Source organism: Canis lupus, chromosome 2 (assembly GCF_003254725.2).
Source record: "Canis lupus dingo isolate Sandy chromosome 2, ASM325472v2, whole genome shotgun sequence".
Classification (NCBI taxonomy): Eukaryota; Metazoa; Chordata; class Mammalia; order Carnivora; family Canidae; genus Canis; species Canis lupus.
The window spans coordinates 23,063,386-23,082,410 of NC_064244.1; the positions used below are offsets into that span (position 1 = coordinate 23,063,386).

The 19,025-nt window shown below is 49.4% G+C and overlaps 1 protein-coding gene across 5 annotated transcripts in view; it reads right to left on the reverse strand.

Moving 5' to 3' along the window:
- Positions 1-1,218: 1,218 nt before the first annotated feature.
- PROSER2 (proline and serine rich 2) overlaps positions 1,219-19,025 on the reverse strand; it is a 40,411-nt gene continuing 22,604 nt past the window's right edge. For all 5 annotated transcript variants that reach the window (XM_049100868.1, XM_049100862.1, XM_035713005.2 and 2 more), the window contains exons 3-4: positions 6,130-6,385; positions 1,219-4,109 (exon numbers count right to left, since the gene is read on the reverse strand). In XM_049100868.1, coding sequence (XP_048956825.1) covers positions 3,091-4,109; positions 6,130-6,385 — 1,275 coding nt within the window. In that variant the 3' untranslated portion in view covers positions 1,219-3,090. The remainder of the gene's footprint in view (positions 4,110-6,129; positions 6,386-19,025) is intronic.

The window sequence follows — 19,025 nt, forward strand, 5'->3', positions numbered from 1 at the left end:
ATAAAGAGCTGATTTCTGAGATCACCTGTGTCAAAAACATCCCCACCAAACCCACTGAAGGGTCAAAGTCCCCGTGACCAGAGCTGTACGAATGTCACGAAGAGAACCCCTCTCTGAGTTCTTACAGATAAGAAGGCCAATCCTCAGGATCTGCTGAGGCCTCACGCATCAACCCCATGAAAACGGGGAGCCCACCTTAGGAGCCCCCCCCACGAGGAGTTGGGGGTGAAGAACCCTGTACCGTCCACGTCCGCGTGTGCAGCTCGGGGAAGACACAAGAGCAGGAGGGCCAGGCCCGGCCCGCATTGTGCACCTGCACGGACTCAGGACGCCCTGTGTCTTCTCTCCTCTTCCACCACTTAGGGTCACCTAAGAGGACGACGCCAGTTGGGGTGAGAAAAGCAAAGGTCGGCCTTTCTCCCACTTTTGTGCAGATTCGCAAGCGCAGAGGAGCCACACAGTGGAGCCGGGTTGGAGGAGGGCTCGGAACAGATGTGGTTACTCTGGTCTCTGCGGAGTATTACTGTGTGCAGACGAGACTCCAGGCTGGGTGCGTGTACCTCTCCTAAAAGCAAAGAATTCTTTTTTCTGGATTTTAAGTAGTAAGATGAAGAGTTGCATAAAAATGGAGAGTGAGGTACAGCTATCACTTTGAAAAGAAAAAAAAAACAACTGGACACTTCAAAAGTCATCTTTTCTTTTTTTTTAAGATTTTTTCATTTATTTATGATAGAGAGAGAGAGAGAGGCAGAGATACAGGAGGAGGGAGAAGCAGGCTCCATGCAGGGAGCCCAACATGGGACTCGATCCCAGGACTCCAGGATCACGCCCTGGGCCAAAGGCAGGCGCCAAACCACTGAGCCACCCACCCAGGGATCCCCGATCTTTTCTTTTCATTACAGTTTTGCTTGGAAATGTGGTCCTTAACCTTGAAGATGACCCCTTGTGAGCGTCCTATCACGTAGTTACAGTGAGGGAACTAATGCCTCTCTGCAAACTAGAGGTTTGCGTTAACATGATACAGACACATACAGGTTACTTCATTAGCAACTATCGTTGGAACCTCGTGCAAAACGCATGGCTTTAATTACTAGGGTTTTGGGCACAAGAAATGGCCAGGGTAATAGCCAGTATATTATGAATAAATAGGAGGGGAGGATAGAACCATTTAAAAGAAAAATAAATGAGCGTTAAGTATAAACTGCAAAAACAAAGCTGTTTGTAACTTAAGATAAATCTCTAAAATTTATTTTTCAAAAATGTCATTATGAGAACAAATATACTAATATAGTGTCTCGTTCACCTTAATCACAACAAAGTCATAGGACAGCATAAAAGAGATAATTCTCGTACGTAAAGGATATTTAAAACGTCAGCCACATCAAGACCCTCTGTTCTGAAACACTGTGTACGGCATCTCACTCTGTGGAAAGGTAATACAGCCCTCAAGAACTCTTCAAACAAATGCAACATAAATGGGAGTACAATAAAAACTATTTTAAAAACCTGTAAAATCAAAGCACCTATTTAAATTAAGACCATCGGGAACCTACAGGATTATTTCAGGAGGACTCAGAGACACTAAATACTGTAGTTCTAAGGGGGAAAAAAGTGACATTTTATGTAACTTACAAGGCGAACTGAATACTATGAATACTATGAAATGTGCTTTGCAGCACATTTAAAAGTTTTAATTTAAATAATACTCAACAGGAGGAAACCGATTCTGTGACACTGGCTGAGACATAATAACAAAAGGGCGTGACTGTAACTGTGGCCCTTCCCAGTCTATTTTTAGAGGCTTAAGACTCCAGCCTTAAATAGTTTTAATAACACTCGTGGCTACAAGTCAGCATGTAACCCACAGCCTGGGAGACGACCAGTTCTTTTCACACCGTGTAACCTAGTTTGCTGGGGTGTTTTTCCCCTTTACAACTAATCCTGAGAGATCCTGCTCACAGAACGTGAGGGATCTCAGGAACGGTTTCTGTTTCCCTCCGTTTACTAGCTACCCTGGCGCACGCACGGCAAAGACGGGGTGATAAACTGAAATCAGGTTATGATGGGGTGATAAATCCTTAAAAACGTGGAGCTACCTTGCTTTTCTGGAAGCCTACTTGGAATATCACTTTCCTTGGGTACAGAGCGACACGGGGGTGAGCAAGAAGCACTTTTGATTGTGGAGACGTGCCCTGAGAGGTACGGATCTCTGTGCCACCGTCACAGTGGGGATGGCTGCACCTGTCGAGGGAGGAAGGGCTTCCATCCTGTAGTGACTTGATAGGGTCGTGAGAAGTCTGTGTATGCGGACTAACAAACGTATGTACGTGTGAGCACACGTTTCTATAAACACGTTATGTACATGTATACACACAGTGCACGCTCACCCACGTATGTCCCAGTGACAAAAGCCCCCTGGAGGCTGACGAGACTTGCTTTCTGAAAATTACCACCTTTTCCAAATCCAACCTTTCCATTCCGCTCCCGTAACTCAAAATTACAGTAAATCATACCCTGAAGGTTTCATTTCAGTTTTCAATTAAAACAACCACAACAACCAATGGGCAAACCAAATTATATCCAGAAACAAGGGCACATCCAGGGCTAAACACACCATCGTTGGCCCCTGAAAAACAAACAGGAAAACCGAAGGAGATGCTTTGAGATGTTATGGAAATTGAACGGGCATTTTCTGTTTTATTTTCGCAGGAAAGGAAGAGAAAGATCCCTTTCATCGATGACTGCGTGTAAGACCTCCAACTTGGCTCGGGTGTCACGTCCTTGGGATAAAAGTAAGATGAGCGACTGAAGCAGTAACAAATCAGACCCAATCCCCCTCCTTCTAAATCCAAGAAAAGGTATGGCATTTAGGGTTTTGAGGGTTAGTCTCTGAGCTCCTGGAAAAAGGGAGTCAGGATGTGGGGCCGGACTGTCCTGGCAGGCTCACCGAGCTCTGAGGTGGCAGGCGGCGGGCGGCCCGGACCGTGGAGTCCTGGCACCTGTCATCTGTCATCTGTCGTCCTCCGCAGGGTCCACAGCCTGGGCTCCTCCCGCGGGCACATCCATTCGAGGCCACCCCCGCCACCCCCGTCACAAGTTCTCCTTCAGAAGGCCGAGCTTCCGCAGGGCCTCGCGGCGGGCCTCCTCCGTCGAGCCGCGGCCGGAGAACTGGACGGTGATGCCCTGGGGCCTGAAGCCCACGGCACGGGGCAGCGAGCCCGAGCGCTTCCGAGCATCCTGGCCGCAGCCCGGCTGCCGGGGCTCGTAGAAGCTCTTGCTGGCATCCTGGCGTGCCAGTTTGGTGGCAAGCGCCGGGTCTGCACGGAAGGTGACAGTCTTCCCGGTCGAGACCAAGGTGCTGGGCTCACTCCTGAGCATGTCATGAATACTCTGGAAGCCGTTGGCCAGGGGCAAGCAGTGCTCTGTCTGCACGCCTCTGGACTGCTGAGTGCCTGGCTGCAAGCCCGCCCGCGTGGACGCGGCCTCCTGGGCCGGGCCCATCGGCTTGCTCGGGCCCCGCGGCCCCGGCTCCAGAGAGCTGCTCCTCCCCAGCTCGGCGGGGTCTGCCCCCGCGGCCCCCGGCGACAGGAAGGAGACGCCGTTGATGTTGGCCAGGACCCGGGCCTTCCGCTCCTGCACGTTGACGGCCGCTTTGGAGATGGTCTTGTTGAACTCCTTGCCTGCGCTGTTGGTCACGCTGATGTTGCTCGGGAAGCGGTGGATCTTGGGCGCGGGCTGCGCCGTGGGTCTGGGCCACAGGCAGGGGTCCCCATTCCGAGGGGCCCCCGAAGGCAGGGTCCTCCAGTCCCCAGGCTTGCTCTCCTTGGAGGGGGACGGGGGTGCAAGTGCCTCACTTCCTGCCAGCTTCTCAGACATTTTCTGAGCGATCACCAGCGGGGTGGGGACAGAGCGGGGCAGTTTGGGGTGCTCTGCGGGAGGGGCCAGCAGCTCCTTCCTGGGGGATGTCGCGGCGGTGGCCACAGGCCGGGCGGGCAGCACGGGAGGGGCCTCTGGGGCCGCAGAGCCTGGTGAGGGAGGACCCCCTGCTTCTGGTTTCCTGCATTCCACGACGACATCGGGGGTGTCTTCCTTCGCGACAGGACCAGCCCCTGAAAAGGACACAGAATCCTCATAAGCTACCACCTTAGGTAAAAGTAAATGCACCCCATTTCCTTCTTGCTGAATTCATGAGGCCTCCAAGGGACACAGGGCCAGGGTGAGCAGCAGCAGCACGTCCTGTCACCTACCCTCCCTGGACCAGGAGAACGTCCTGTGTGAGTCTCACCACCACCAGATGAGGAGTCCGTTGGTGATGGGGAAGGTTCCAGTCTCAATGCTCTGTCCCTGGGACACACACGGAGTGTGTAGGCTGCTGGGGACGTGTGGACCAGGAGGGCATAATAACCCAGTGGTTATTATTCAGCTCAGTGGTTGAGCATCTGCCTTCATCTCAGGTCGTGATCCCAGGGTCCCGGGATCAAGTTCCCCATTGGGCTCCCTGCATGGAGCCTGTTTCTCCCTCTGCCGGTGTCTCTACCTCTCTCTCCGTGTCTCTCATGAATAAATAAATAAAATCTTTAGAGAGAAGAAGGAAGGAAGGAAGGAAGGAAGGAAGGAAGGAAGGAAGGAAGGAAGGAAGGAAAGAAGGAAGGAAAAAAGTAAGTTGGAAACGACTTCCAGGTGTAATTATTCATCTTACAAAGAAAACGTACAATGTACTTATGTTTTAGCTTTTGGGTTTGAGCTCGGATCTTGAGCAATCTTAGAGCCCTATTTCCACAGCATGACTTTTCAAATTGAGAGTATTTAGACTGGAAACGCAGCTGGTTCAGGGAAACAGGAAAAGAGCGGACAAGAGTTTGGCTCAGCATCTTCCTTGTAGGTTTGCTTGATTCGGGGCGGCCGCAAAGGAGAGGCCTGCTTTTTGTCTTTTGAATCCTGTGGAAAGAGCAGAGGGGATGGACGAGGGGGGATCGTCTTGCTGATTTTTTCTGATTGGAAAAGATACTGGAAAAGAACATGGGCAACGGGATAAGGATGAGGCAGAAACAGAAAGGAGAGTATTTTGGCTCTTACTACAAAATACTGCCGTTTTCACAAGCCTCTAGATGTATTATTTTTTTCTCCTTTGTGTCTGTGTGTGTGTGTGTGTGTGTGTGAGAGAGAGAGAGAGAGAGAGAGCGAGAGAGAGAGAATGAAGGGGAGAAAGAGAGAGAGAGCAAGGCCACGTATTCCATCAAATTCCACAGACTGGGGTTCTAGACTCCACATGTGGACGCTCGTTTGCAGCCTTGTCGGCAAAGAAGAGACTGAGCTTCCTGTTGTTATCATACTTTTAGTTCCTGAAGTTAATTTGAACTGCTGATCCTTTAAAAATGCCAGATCTTATACTTGTGCCAAGGGAAACACTTCCCGAGAGAAAGCCGCCCCGCCCTGCCATCCCTCGGGTGGTGTTTTCACAGTAGTTGTAAGTACCTGCTGGGGCAGGTGGGACAGGAGATTCTGAGGATGGAGATAAGTGAGATGAGGCTTTCGGTTGTGCAGCAGGAGATGGTGCATGGATGTACGTGCAAGCAGTGCTGGGCCGCCTGCGATCGGTATCTGTTAAGGATGTAGTAAAGGCTAGATGGCTGGCATGCTGAGGCCTACCTAGGGCTGTCTGGCACACTCAGCTGGTCTTCTTTTTTTTTTTTTTTTTTAAAGATTTTATTTATTTATTCATGAGAGACAGAGAAAGAGAGAGAGGCAGAGACACAGGCAGAGGGAGAAGAAAGTTCCCTGCGGGGAGCCCAATGCGAGACTCGATCCCAGGACCCTGGGATCATGGCCTAAGCCAAAGGTAGATGCTCAGCCACTGAGCCACCCAAGCATCCTTCTTTTCTTTTCTTCTTTTCTTTTCTTTTCTTTTCTTTTCTTTTCTTTTCTTTTCTTTTCTTTTCTTTTTTAATATGTGTAAGGAAAGCACCTACTTGGTTGGACACTCAAGCTGCCAAGAGCATGCCTCTGGCCTGAAAAACCCAATGGGGCCCAATGGCGTCCATCCCGGCACACACAGGGGAAGGCCACAGTGTCCCCCTGAAACACTAATGAACTAAGCTAGAGGCCTGGGCATGGGGCTTCGCTCCTCACCTGCTGTCTCGGTCGCAGCTGGGAGGCACTCAGGTTCCTCGGCCTTGGGGGGTGCTGGCTGCACCAAATCGATGACATCTCCTGGCTCTGAGGTTCCAGAAGCGCTCTCCTCCAGGGTCCCCGGAGAGTGGCAGTGTAGGCCGCTGTCACACTCGACTTGCTCCTCAAAGTCATCTTCCAGGGAATCAATGGTCTCTTCGAAAAACAGGATGACATCCTTTTCCTCATGTGTCAGGTACTTCAGGCTCTCATCATCCTATAGACACAGAAGGGATAAGACAAACAGTCGCCAGTCTGGAGAGAAAAAATAAGACGGAGCTGGGATCTGTGTAGAGCCCGGAGTGGAATCCACGGCCCTTTCAAAGTTCCCACTGGGGAGAGTCAGCCGTTCAGGTGGCCCCACTGACAAACGTGTGCCTGTGTGCCCCTCCCCATCGAACCTGCAGGAAAAAGAACATGGTCAGGAAGCTACAGCAGATAAAGGGACTTAGGACCTATTACCAACATCAGTCTTGTGGTTCCTGGTGAGTCAATGACCAAAGAAATCATTCTTCTTCAGACCTCCTTGGAACACTGGTCTCACCTTACTGCTCTCAGACGTCTTCCCACAACATAGCGGGGCACATCTTTGGTTAAAGAGAGTGGCACCTATGCACACACTTCTGTCCTCTTTCTCTGGAAACCTCACCAAAACAATGAGATTGACTGATCGATTGGTTGATTGAGTCATGAGAGACACAGAGAGGCAGAGACACCGGCAGGGGGAGAAGCAGGCAGGACTCAATCCCAGAACCCTGATGCAGGACTCGATCCCAGAACCCTGGGATCACGACCTGAGCCGAAGGCAGACACTCAACCCCTGAGCCACCCAGGTGCCCCTAATATTATTTTTTTAAGGTGAAAATCACAAAGACAAAAATAATAGGCAAGGAGACAGCATTAATGAAATGTGGGAAGTGAGGAAGCAGCAGGGAGCTGAGTGTCAGCCAGTGACCAACGTGCTGAGTATCGGGGACTCGGACGCTCAGGCACTGGGGCGCAGGGCAGTGCTGGGATGGGGGTGCCAGGAGGATGGTGAAAGGAGCAGAATGGGTTTAGCAGGAATGAGGTCACCCTGGCAGAAAACTCGATGTTGTTTCTTAAAGAAGGTAAAAGAGGGATGTGAAGCAGAGCTGATCGTGAAGGACCGTAATGGAAATAGGATATGAAGCCAAAGCGACACCCTCTGCACAGAAGCCTGGAAGTCCTCCCCGGGGTGTCTGAACATCCAGGGGCCCAAAGGGGCGGACACCACGGGTTCCCCGACCAAGCAGCTCAGCGAGATCCCCCCACAGGCAGAGGCCACAGTCAACAAACCCGTGAATTTGTTGAATTTCTAATCAGCTTCTCAATGTCCTCTCTTTAAATATGTGCACACACCGAAGGATCACCAAACGGCTGAGAAAACCCTTCACCATGAAAGACAAACCCGAACAAACAGAAAGGAAAAGAAAGCAACTTGCAAAACAAACTTTGCAGAACTGATGACAATTTCTAAAAGATTGCTATTAATGTCCCCAGAGAGATGAGGAGATACCGAATCCACCAAGAATGTGATGCTATTAAAAAAAAGAAAAGAAAAGAAAAAAAACAATCCAGAGGACCAAAAACAGCCCTTAGAAATGAACACAAGGACAGCAGCACTGAAAAATGAAACCAATGCCCACAAGATAAAGTAGAAAAACGAGTCAAGTAAAACAAACAGACAATTAAAAAACAAAAAACAAAAAACAGGGAAGACAAGAAAATTAGAAGATAAGTATGAGAGGGCCAACATCTGACATCAAGAGCTCCAGAAAGATAAATCAGAAAAACAGAGGGGAAGAAAGTATCAAAATAAATAAAAGAATTCAAGGAAGAGCTCCTTAAACTGAGGGCTTTGAGTTTCCAGATGGGAAGGCGCCATGAGAACCGCCTAATGAACCAGGATGCAGCAGCCCCCCATCCAGGCCCATCACCGAAATCTCAGGATGCCAAAGACCCAGACCCTGAAAGCTTCCCAGAGTGAAAATCAGGCCATTCTTTTTCCAAAAGAATATAAAGTGAAAAAAATGCAGATAGAAAAACAGTCGTCTCAATTTGACTTAAATATACGCATACTGGCAGCCCAGGTGGCTCAGCAGTTTAGCGCCGCCTTCGGCTCAGGGCGGGATCCTGGAGACCCGGGATCGAGTCCCACGTTGGGCTCCCTGCATGGAGCCTGCTTCTCCCTCTGCCTGTGTCTCTGCCTCTCTCTCTCTGTCTCTGTCTCTCATGAATAAATAAATAAAATCTTTAAAAAAAATACACATACTTAACATAACCCCCCCTACAAAATACTTAAAGTATACACAGTAAAATGTCGACAATGGCAGTGAGAGGGGGATGGAGGCAAAAAAAGAAGAAATGGGGGCAGTTATATTTGTGTCCTCCAGGGCACCTGGGTGGCTCAATGGTTGAGCGTCTGCCTTCGGCTCAGGTCACCATCCCGGGGTCCTGGATCAAGTCCCACATCGGGGTCCCTGCTCAGTGGGGAGTCTGCTTCTCCCTCTCCCTCTGCCCCTTCCCCACCTTGTGCTCTCTCTCACTCACTCTTGCTCACTCTCTTTCTCTCAAATAAACAAAATCTTTAAAGAAAAAAGTCATGTCTTCTAGTGAGTAGGATATGGGAGGAGGGTGTTTTTCAAAATCCTAGGAAACTACTTGACCCTCTATGAGTACAAACTTCGACAAAACAACCAAAAAAGTGGTGGAAGCAAACAGGATTAAAGAGCTGACCCCAGCAGAGGGGTGGGGAGGGGGATGGTGGCACCTGGGTGGCTCCATCAGTTAAGCATCTGACTCTTGATTTCATGTCAGGTCTTGGTCTCAGGGTTGTGAGTTCAAGTCCCATGTTGAGCTCCATGCTTGGCATAGAGCCTACTTAAAAGATAAAACATTGTTCACCGAGGTGATGCAGGGAGAATGCTTCTCCCACTGGGATCTGGGCAGTTACACAAATGCCCATCCACTCAAAGCACCTGACTCCCAGGCCCATCGCAGAGCCTGCAGGCTTCACAAATTCAGAGATGGTTGAAAGCATTCATTTGTTTTTGGTACGATCAACCCAAGAATACATGCAAATTTCTCAAACTCGCCTTGGCTACATTAGTTTAAGCCTGAAGGCAGGAAGACTCAGGGAAAGGTGACCAGTCTGCAGCTGAGTCCGGATATAAACCTACATTTGCTGCATCACAGACATGTGTCTGCTTTGGTAGATGCAGACAAACAGCTCTCCGAAGGGCTCGGCCAGCGCACACTCCCTCCGGCCGGCCTGCTGGCTCTCCCTCTGGGGCAGGCATATGGCAGTGTCTCATTTTGATTTTCTTTTTTCTTTTTTAAAGATTTTATTTATTTATTCATGAGACACACACAGAGAGAGGCAGAGACACAGGCAGAGGGAGAAGCAGGCTCCCTATGGGGAGCCCGATGCGAGACTCCATCCCAGGACTCCAGGATCACACCCTGAGCCAAAGGCAGACGCTCAACCACTGAGCCACCCAAGTGCTCACTGCTGTAGATTTTTTTAAAAATGATTTTTATCAGATTAAGAAAGTTTTCTTTTATTCCCAGTTTGCTGAGCATGTTGATTTGAAAATAATGAACAGGTTTTGAATTTTGTCAAATCTTTTTATGTGTTACAGTGGTTCTCAGCTGGGGGTGATGTTACCCTTCATAGGGCATTTGGTGATGTCTGGACACACTTCCGGTTGTTGCGACTGGGTGGCTGCCACTGGCATCTCGGGGTTGGAGGCCAGCAGTGATGCTCTACCTCCTACAAGGCACCGGACAACTCCCCACATAAAGAATGACCTGGCTGAGGAGCCTGAGGAGAGATGATCATCTATTTTCCCTCCTTTATTCTGTTAATGAACTGAACTACAACGATTGGTTTTCAAAAGTTAAACCAACCTTGCATTCTCAGAACAAGTCCAGTCTGGTTGTGATGTCGTTGTTCTTAGACATCACTGAATTTGATTTGCTAATATTTTGTTTACAATTTCTATATCCATATTCACAAGAAAGATTTGGCCTGTAGGTTTCCTCTCTTTGACATCAGTTTTTATTTTTTTTAAAGATGTTATTTATTTATTTATTAGAGAGAGAGAGAGAAAACGAGTGAGGCAGAGGGGCAGGGGCAGAGGGAGAAGCAGACTCCCTGCTGAGCAGGGAGCCCAACGTGGGGCTCGATCCCAGGACCCCGAGGTCAGGACCTGAGCCGAACACAGGTGCTTAACTTACTGAGCCACCCCGGTGCCCTGAGATCAGGTTTTGTATACCTTTCTTTTTAAAATGTCAACTTTTGAAACAATATGCCCTAAGATTTTAATTTTAGTTCATAGCTTATCTTTTTGCTCCACCTTTCCTGAGATTTTGGGGGTGGGGCGTGGAGGAAAGACTGAGTTTAAGAATACTTTTTCTCCAGCTGCAATTAGAGCACATTCACATTAACCAGAGCTGTGTAATTTTATCAGTCCGCATACCTAGCCCTGTACAGTCCCTGAGAACCTCAATACCCCCTCTAAGAACAGGGTCGGCGTGAGGGGCATTAGAGGAGGGGCAGGCTAGTGTGAGGGAAAATGAGCACAACGTGTTCATGACTGAGTACTTTCTATTGAGCACCGGACCAAGGGAAAGAGAAATGGGTTTTTTAAAAAGCCAGTATGGTCGTCTACAGGGCATGTGACTGAGGAATTTATACTTTATTCAGAGAATTCCAGGATCCAGCCCTACCTAACCTTTCCCATTTCGTCTCCTACTACTCTCCCCTTTCTCCTCTATTCCACGGGTGGTAACTTTTTCTGTAAGGGGCTGAGGGTAAAAGATTTGGGCTTTGCAGGCTTTACGGTGGTAACTACTCAACTCTCCACGTAGTATGAAGGTTATAGACAGTGTGGTCATGAACAAGAAGAGCTTTCTTACAATAAATCTTTATTTACAAAAACAGACGGGGGGCCAGAGTTGGCCTACAGGCCGTGGTTGGCCAACTCTTGCTCTATACTCCAATCACATCAAACCACTCGCCATCTCCTCTGCCGGCTTTCATGTCAGCAGTGCCCGTCTCTGCGTAGCTCTGTCTTGTCTATCCTTCATGTCACCACACCTCCAGCCTATTCCATAGCATCTACTGAATCAGACATTCAAATATTTAAGCATCCCCTAAGCATCAGGCAATGTAAATATAATTGCGTGAATGATGTTCTTACTGTGTCGTTGACCATCTCATGAGGGCTTTAGATAAGAAAACAGGAAAAAAAAAAGATAAGAAAACAGGTAGTTACTTCAGAGTCTGGAAATGGCTCCAACACGGTGACTGCAGGGTGCTAAGGAAATAGGTGTCAGTCCACACTCTTGGGGGCAGGGGTCTGACCTGGAACATTCTGGCGAGGAAACGATACCTGTCAATAATCTGAGAGAAGTGGATGAGAGTCAAGAACAAAGGGACACGGGGTTAGGTAGTTCTGTGTCTGAGAGATGACATGGGCTATCGCATGGGAAATATGGAATGTGGGAAGCAATCTGGATGAGACTTCAAGGTCAACTAAACGAGAGCCGGGGTGATGGGAATAGAGAGGAGGAGGCGGGGCTTCAGAGAGATTTTAAACGTAGAATCAGCCCCTCATTTAAAATTCTCTACTACAGTCATTCATCATCCAGCTTTCCGGCTCTCCAGACTTCACACCTAGGAGCCTCATGCAGCCGGTGCGCCTGCCCCTGTCTCCCGGAACCACCCACAGAGCTCACAGGCTGCCTTGTCACTGTGACCAGAATGTCAGCTGCCTCTCCACCATGTATGGCTGCTTTGTCCCTCTGACAACCAGAACAGGTAAGCTGCATACGAAATCCAGGGACATCATTCGTTTCGTGACTTTCCCAGAGTTTCACATGGTGGGATCATCTGGAGGGTCACCATGGATGGTGCAGGGCCTTCCTGCCTCGTCTTCTCTCCACACACCTTATCCTTGCCAGGCCATCCTGTCCCCCCATCCATTTGGCATCCATTCTTCCGCCTTCTCAGACCCACCCGACCACAGCTCAGTGATTCAACGGGGGGAAAAAACTTGCAAATCTAAAAATCATTAAGGCTCTTAGCATAACAAAGGTCCCTGTAGTTAATAATTACAACCGTCACAGATGTTGCTAGGATGACGTGATAACGATAACAAGCATAACCAAACAAAATGTTGGGGGAAATAAATGAATGCTCTCTACCCTCTTCCTCCCACTTTGCCTTTCCAACTCAGTGATTCAGTGGGACCATGCACAAGATTTTTTAATACTCTACTTCAGTCGTGTGCACAGGGAGTAGAATCAAACAGGCAACTGGCCTGTAACAGACTTTCAGGCTTAAGACACACGCCAACTTCTCAAAGTGAGTGAGGGGCAGAGAGTCTGAACAGGGCATATAACCCTCATGGATCTAATCCAACTTCAAAGCAAGAAATCCCAATGTTTTCATTTGGAAAACGGGCTTCGAAAGGCCAGCTCCTACACAACCATTTTGTGTTCTAGGACAGACTGTAGGACCCTCAGGCTGCAAGACACAGCATGCAGATCAATCAGCTCTCACTGGGGGATGTAAACGCCGGGTTCGGGGGCAATGGAATGATCCCGAGGGTCATACAATGACGCAGTAGAGTGGCCAAGACTAGAACTTGTCTGATCTTGCATCTTGTTTTGTTCTACTTATTTCTGTTTCTTCTTCTTTAAGATTTTATTTATTCATGAGAGACACAGAGAAAGAGGCAGAGATACAGGCAGAGAGAGAAGCAGGCTCCCTGCAGGGACTTGATTCCAGGACCCTGGGGTCACGGCCTGAATCGAAGGCAGACGCTCAATCACTGAGCCACCCAGCCATCCCTACTCATTTCTGTTTCTTTCTTCCTTCCTTTCTTTCTTCCTTTCTTTCTTTCTTTCTTTCTTTCTTTCTTTCTTTCTTTCTTTCTTTCTTTCTTTCTTTCTTTCTTTCTTTCTTTCTTTCTTTCTCTTCCTTCCTTCCTTCCTTCCTTCCTTCCTTCCTTCCTTCCTTCCTTTCCTTCCTTCCTTTCTTTCTTTCTTTCTTTTTTTAAGATTTTATTTATTTATTCAAGAGAGACACACAGAGAGAGGCAGAGACCCAGGCAGAGGGAGAAGCAGGCTCCACGCAGGGAGCCTGACATGGGACTCGAACCCGGGTCTCCAGGATCACGCCCTGGGCTGCAGGCGGCGCTAAACCGCTGTGCCACTGGGGCTGCCCGTCATTTCTGTTTCTAAGGCCATACTTATTCAAGATGAGAGGCCTCAGATTCTTGCATCCCCAATCCATGTGAGGTCTCTCCCTGGAGTTAGAGGCCATGAGACTGGTGCATATCCCTACACACCTTCTCCATGCTTGGCCCAGCCTTGCACGCTGACCTAAGAGGCAGGACCCAAAAAAAGCTGTGGGCTCCGCAGGCTGCCTAATTCCCCAAACCAGAAGCTGCCCTCCACAGGAATGCCTCTGTGCCTACACCTGAGAGAGGAAAGAAAGCAGAAGTTGACAAAAGCCCCAGCGCCAAGGGCAGGGGAGCAGCATATTCAGGGCCCCCGGGGATGCTCATGCTGTCTCCCTTGGAGAGATGAAGACGTGGGCCTGGGGGAAGAGGCAAATCTGTGGGGCCAGGAAGTAAGTGAATCGGGGGAAACGGGGGGTGATCACTGGTAGGTGTGGGGTTTCTTTGGGGCTGGTGGAAATGTTCTAAGTGTGATTGTGATGGTGACTGCACAACTCTACTAAAAACCCCTGATGGGCGTACCTGAAACAGGTGCACTACCTGATATATGAGGGAGGGGAAGAGGGGCAGGGAGAATCTCAAGCAAACTCTCCAAGCTTAACAGAGGGCTTGATTTCACAACCCCAAGACCATGACCTGAGCTAAGCCCAAATCAAGAGTCGATGCTCAACCCACTGAGCCATCCAGTCACCCCTGGATGACAGACTGTTATAATGAATGCTACCAACAGTTCTAAAGGTCAACAGTCCTAGATATGCCTGTGGGAGTCCAGATTTGGGACAGGTTTTCACGTCAGCAGAAATGCAGAGAGGAAAATGACCTTTGTTTGGCTAAGCAAAAAAGTTGAGGAAGCTTAAAATACTCATAGTAAAATAAACTCATAATAGACTAAAAAAGTGCTGAGTTAATCAATTTCTTAAGTTTTTTCTTCTTTCTTTCTTTCTTTCTTTCTTTCTTTCTTTCTTTCTTTCTCTCTCTCTCTCTCTCTCTCTCTCTCTCTCTTTCTTTCTTTCTCTCTCTCTCTCTCTCTCTCTCTCTCTTTCTTTCTTTCTTTCTTTCTTCTTTCTTTTCAAATTCATTTATTACTTTAGAGACAGAGAGGGAGAGTGCACGTGCAAGTGGGGAGAGGTGCAGAGAGAGAAGGAGAATCCCAAGCAGGTTCCACGCTCAGCATGGAGCCTGATGTGGTGCTCAGTCTCAGGACCCTGAGATCATGACCTGAGCGAAAACCAAGAGTGAGATGCTTAATGGACTGGGCCACCCAGGTGCCCCTGAAATTTGGCTTGGCCTGCCTGAGTGGCTCAGTTAGTTGAGCAATCAACTGTTGGTTTTGGTTTGGGTCATGAGCTCAGGGTCGTGGGATCGAGTCCTGTGTCAGGCTCTAGGTTCAGAGGTCTGCTTGTCTCTCTCCTGTTCCTCCCCACTCCCCTGCTGTGCGCTCTCTCACAAATAAATAAACAAATAAATAAATATTTTTTAAAAATAAAATAAAGAAATGTGGCTTAACTGCCAACTAAGACAATGTGGCAGCTCCTTGTGAGAGAGAAAAAAGACCTTGTAGAGCTCATCTCTAGTCTAGAACCAAAAAAAAAAAAAAGTCATCACAAGATTACAGTGGCTAAAAATACTCTTGAGATGAACCAAGACCTCTTGGATGCCAGCCTCTGGGGTCGGCAGCCTAGAGTATTTTGCTTTGGCAGAGTGTGATCTGCTGTCCCCGTTTGCTTTGCCCACACACCCAAATGACCTTCCAGGCACCTGAGCATGGCTTTGAGTGTCCCCTCGCCCCGCAGCTGAGGCCGAGCAGGGGCTGGGGGTGCAACCCGCCCACGTCAGCCTCTGTGGAGCTCCCTACGTGGCCTCAAGGGCTGTGCCGACCTGGCCAGGCCCCCCCAGAGAGACCACAGGGGGCGGCAAGGGCTTCATTGTGGTTCCAGTTGGCAAGTCACCATGGTGACTTTGCACTGGGACCGAAACCTATACTTCTGGCTGGAAAAGAGACACACAAACCAGAGAGGGCCGGCAGTGCGCACCGCTGTGATTACGCATCTAGAGCCGTGGCTTCCAGGGGTCACCGCCGCACTCCCGGCTGCCCTGAACACCCCTCAGCTGGCAGTTTTAGAAAGTTCCATATGGAACCGCCTTGCAAGACTGGCACTGAGCACCCCCTACCCCAGGTCCCTCGTGAGCAGGTCACGCTGTCCCCAAGCTTCACTCTTGCCACCCAGCTGTGGGTTCCTGGAAAGATGAAAACCGTGTTGACCTCTCCCACCAGTTCCTGCGCGTAGGTGTTTATTAAAGGTTCATTGAATGGAACTGCCCTAAAAGCCATTTAAGCTTTGGCGTAAGTTTTGGGCTCCGGAGGGTAAGGAGCCAGGATGGGAGGGAAGTCGGGGTCCCGGCTGACCCAGGCGGCTTCTCCTTCCTCTCCGCCGTTCTGCTTCCTCTCCTGGAGATCCTCCAGGCCCTGCCGTGTCCGATCGCTGCCCAGGAGCCAGACCTCGCCTGACCCAGCCACGCAGGCCACCCCTGCTCGCCCTGCCCTCCTGCTCCTTGACAAGGGGTGAGGCCAAAAGGCACCCGGAGGCTCCGCGGAAGGAAGGGGGTAATCAGGAGCTGACAACTGCTGTCTGACCGCAGACTTGTTATGTGACTCTGGGGCCGCGATGTTTGTTAGCTCAGCGAGGGGGGCGGATGGGCCACTGCAGAGTCAACCTCCGAACACTCGGGATTGAAATCTGGATCGCTGGTTTGGCCCAAGTCAGAGGTAAAGATGAACAGGAGGTACGCCTGGGGAGTCAGGGCGCTCCCAAGCCACGCTCACAGAAGCCTGTGCCTTACCAAGCCCCTTCAGAGCAGCGGGTGTCAAGAGTTTCCCTCACTTTTCCGCCAGGCGGTCACCTTCTCTTCTAGAGGGAGCTCCAGGGCACCTGCAGGCTGCAGGCCCAGCTGTGGCAGCGGCACCCAAGCGCAGGACCAGGAGGCAGCCCTGGGCGTCCTGTGAGATGCGTGCTCCAGATCCCAGCCCGGAGGGGTCATGAATATAGGTGACCCTACAACCTAAGCTTCCTCAGTCCCCTTAAACAGCGACCACTTATGAACATCTCCAGAATCTTCTAGAAACTTTTATTCTGAATCCGCATCACTGACCGAGGTAGTTAGTTCCAGAACCACTCCACCCACTTTGTAAAGATGTGCTGCCTTGTGTTGCACTGAAACCGTCCTTCTTAGGTTGCAAAGGGAAAAAAAAAAAGTTCCAAAGGTATCCTCTTACTCAAGATTTCAGGATTTGGCCGTTCTGTTCTCGTTTTAGCTCTGCCTTTCATTAAAAGTGTTCAGAGGAAAAATTCCTTACAAGAGAAACAAAGTACAGATACAAATACAACCAGCCTCTTCCTGATAAAGACCGCATCCTCTGCCCTCTTAGAACAGCCCTGGTCATCACAGCGACCATGTGGGGGGCTAGAACCACCCTACTTAAGCCGCTATTTCCATTTTTAGCTTGTGCTGGCTCAAGAGAAACGTTTCCATAGAGTAAAGATCCGTTATACCCCAGGCAACCCTTCCAACTAGTGGTTGAAAACTTTCGGATACTCTCATTTAACATCAGGCATTAATGTTTTATCTTGTTTTAAAAATAACCCTTGCTGGGCAGCCCTGGTGGCTCAGCGGTTTAGCGCCGCCTTCGGCCCAGGGGATGATCCTGGAGACCCGGGATGGAGTCCCACATCGGGCTCCCTGCATGGAGCCTGCTTCTCCCTCTGCCCCTCCCCACCCCGTGTCTCTCATGAATAAATAAATAATCTTAAACAAAATAACCCTTGCTTTGGGGCACCCGGGCTTAGTCAGTGAAGCATCTGCCTTCCGCTCAGGTCATGATCCCAGGGCCCTAGAATCCAGCCCCGCATCAGGCTCCCTGCTCATGGGGAGCCTGGTTCTCCCTCTGCCTCTCCTCCTCCCACCACTCATGCTCTCTCTCTCTTTCTCTCTCTCTCAAAGAAATAAAATCTTTAAAAGAAAATAATAACCGTTGCTTAAAAGAAATGCTTCCCTAAGTCAGAACTAGGTCATCTCTTATTTAAAGAGCTTTCCAAGAGGCACTTCCAACACCAAACAATCAAGAAGCCTAAAAACACTGTCACTGACTATTCTTTTCATGAGGTCAGGGATTACAGGGAAGCAAGTGGCACAACTACTATGGCTGAGTCTCATTCCAAAAAGATGAGTCAGAAAAAGTCCTGTGACTTAGAATAAAAACACACAGAGCCCCTCTCCGCATTTAGACTCCCCAAAAGTTCACATGATTTTTAATGGTGTAGCTAGTTCACTGGTGAAAGGGGCCGGCGGCTAAGACAGTGCTTCGTAAAAGTCAAGTGCTGCATGGTTGTTGAGAAAAGTTCAGTTCCTAATTAAAATGCCAAGTTTTCCCAGCCTGCCAGTTTGCTCTAAGGAGAATCCACAATTGTGCGAGGACACAGATGACAGCTAACATTGGCTCGATGATCTTCCAGAAAGAGAAATGCTTGGAAACGAGCAGAGGTCTAAGTAGAAGATGCTAGAACAGGACTGGGATGTGTCTTCCGAGAAAGAGGTAGCCAAGCGGAGGTACGCGGCAGGATTTTGCAGTCGCACGCACACACACATCTTGGAAATACAATTTCATCGTGCACTTTCTGACAGGAGAATCTGCAGTGTCCTTCCCACAATTATGCTCCACTGGGTGCAAGGATGGGTGCTGTGGGGGAACAAGGAGGAGTCGCACACAGGGCAGGACCACTTCAGGACATACCAGGGAGAAAAGACCCGTGGAGGACAGGCATCCTGGGTGTTCACTCCAAAGCCAGGTGCCAGGATAGGAAGGGCACGAGACGCACGGGTGTTCTCCCTTTCTGTGTCATTGTTAGGGGCCGAAGGAAAAACTCAGACTACTGATGAGACCGAGATACAAAACAGAGAGAGCATGGATCCAAGAAGAAGCAACAACCGGATGAAGCAGGATCCCACACAACCTGGTAGCAAGGAGGGCCTTAGCCAAAGAGGCTGGCATTAGTAAGGCCACATTGTGTGCTGGCCAGCTCGTCCTTACAGTCATCCTGGGGAAAGAGTTCTTTTTTTAAAGATTTTATTCGGGCAGCCCGGGTGGCTCAGTGGTTTAGCACCGCCTTCAGCCTAGGGTGTGATCCTGGAGACCCAGGATTGAGTCCCGCGTCGGGCTCCCTGCATGGAGCCTGCTTCTCCCTCTGCCTGTGCCTCTGCCCCTTTCTCTCTCTCTCTGTGTCTCTCATGAATAAATAAAAAACAATAAAGATTTTATTCATTTATTTATGAGAGACACAAAGAGAGAGAGGCAGAGACATAGGCAGAAAGAGAAGCAGGCTCCATACAGGGAGCTTGACATGGGACTTGATCCCAGGACCCCAGGATCATGCCCTGGGCCGAAGGAAGGGACTAAACTGCTGAGCCACTCAGGTGCCCTCCAACTCTTTTTTTTTTTTTTTAAAGATTTAATTAATTTATTTGGAGAGCATGAGTGGGGGGAGGGGCAGAGGGAAAGGGAGAGAGAATCTAAAGCAGACTTTGTGCTGA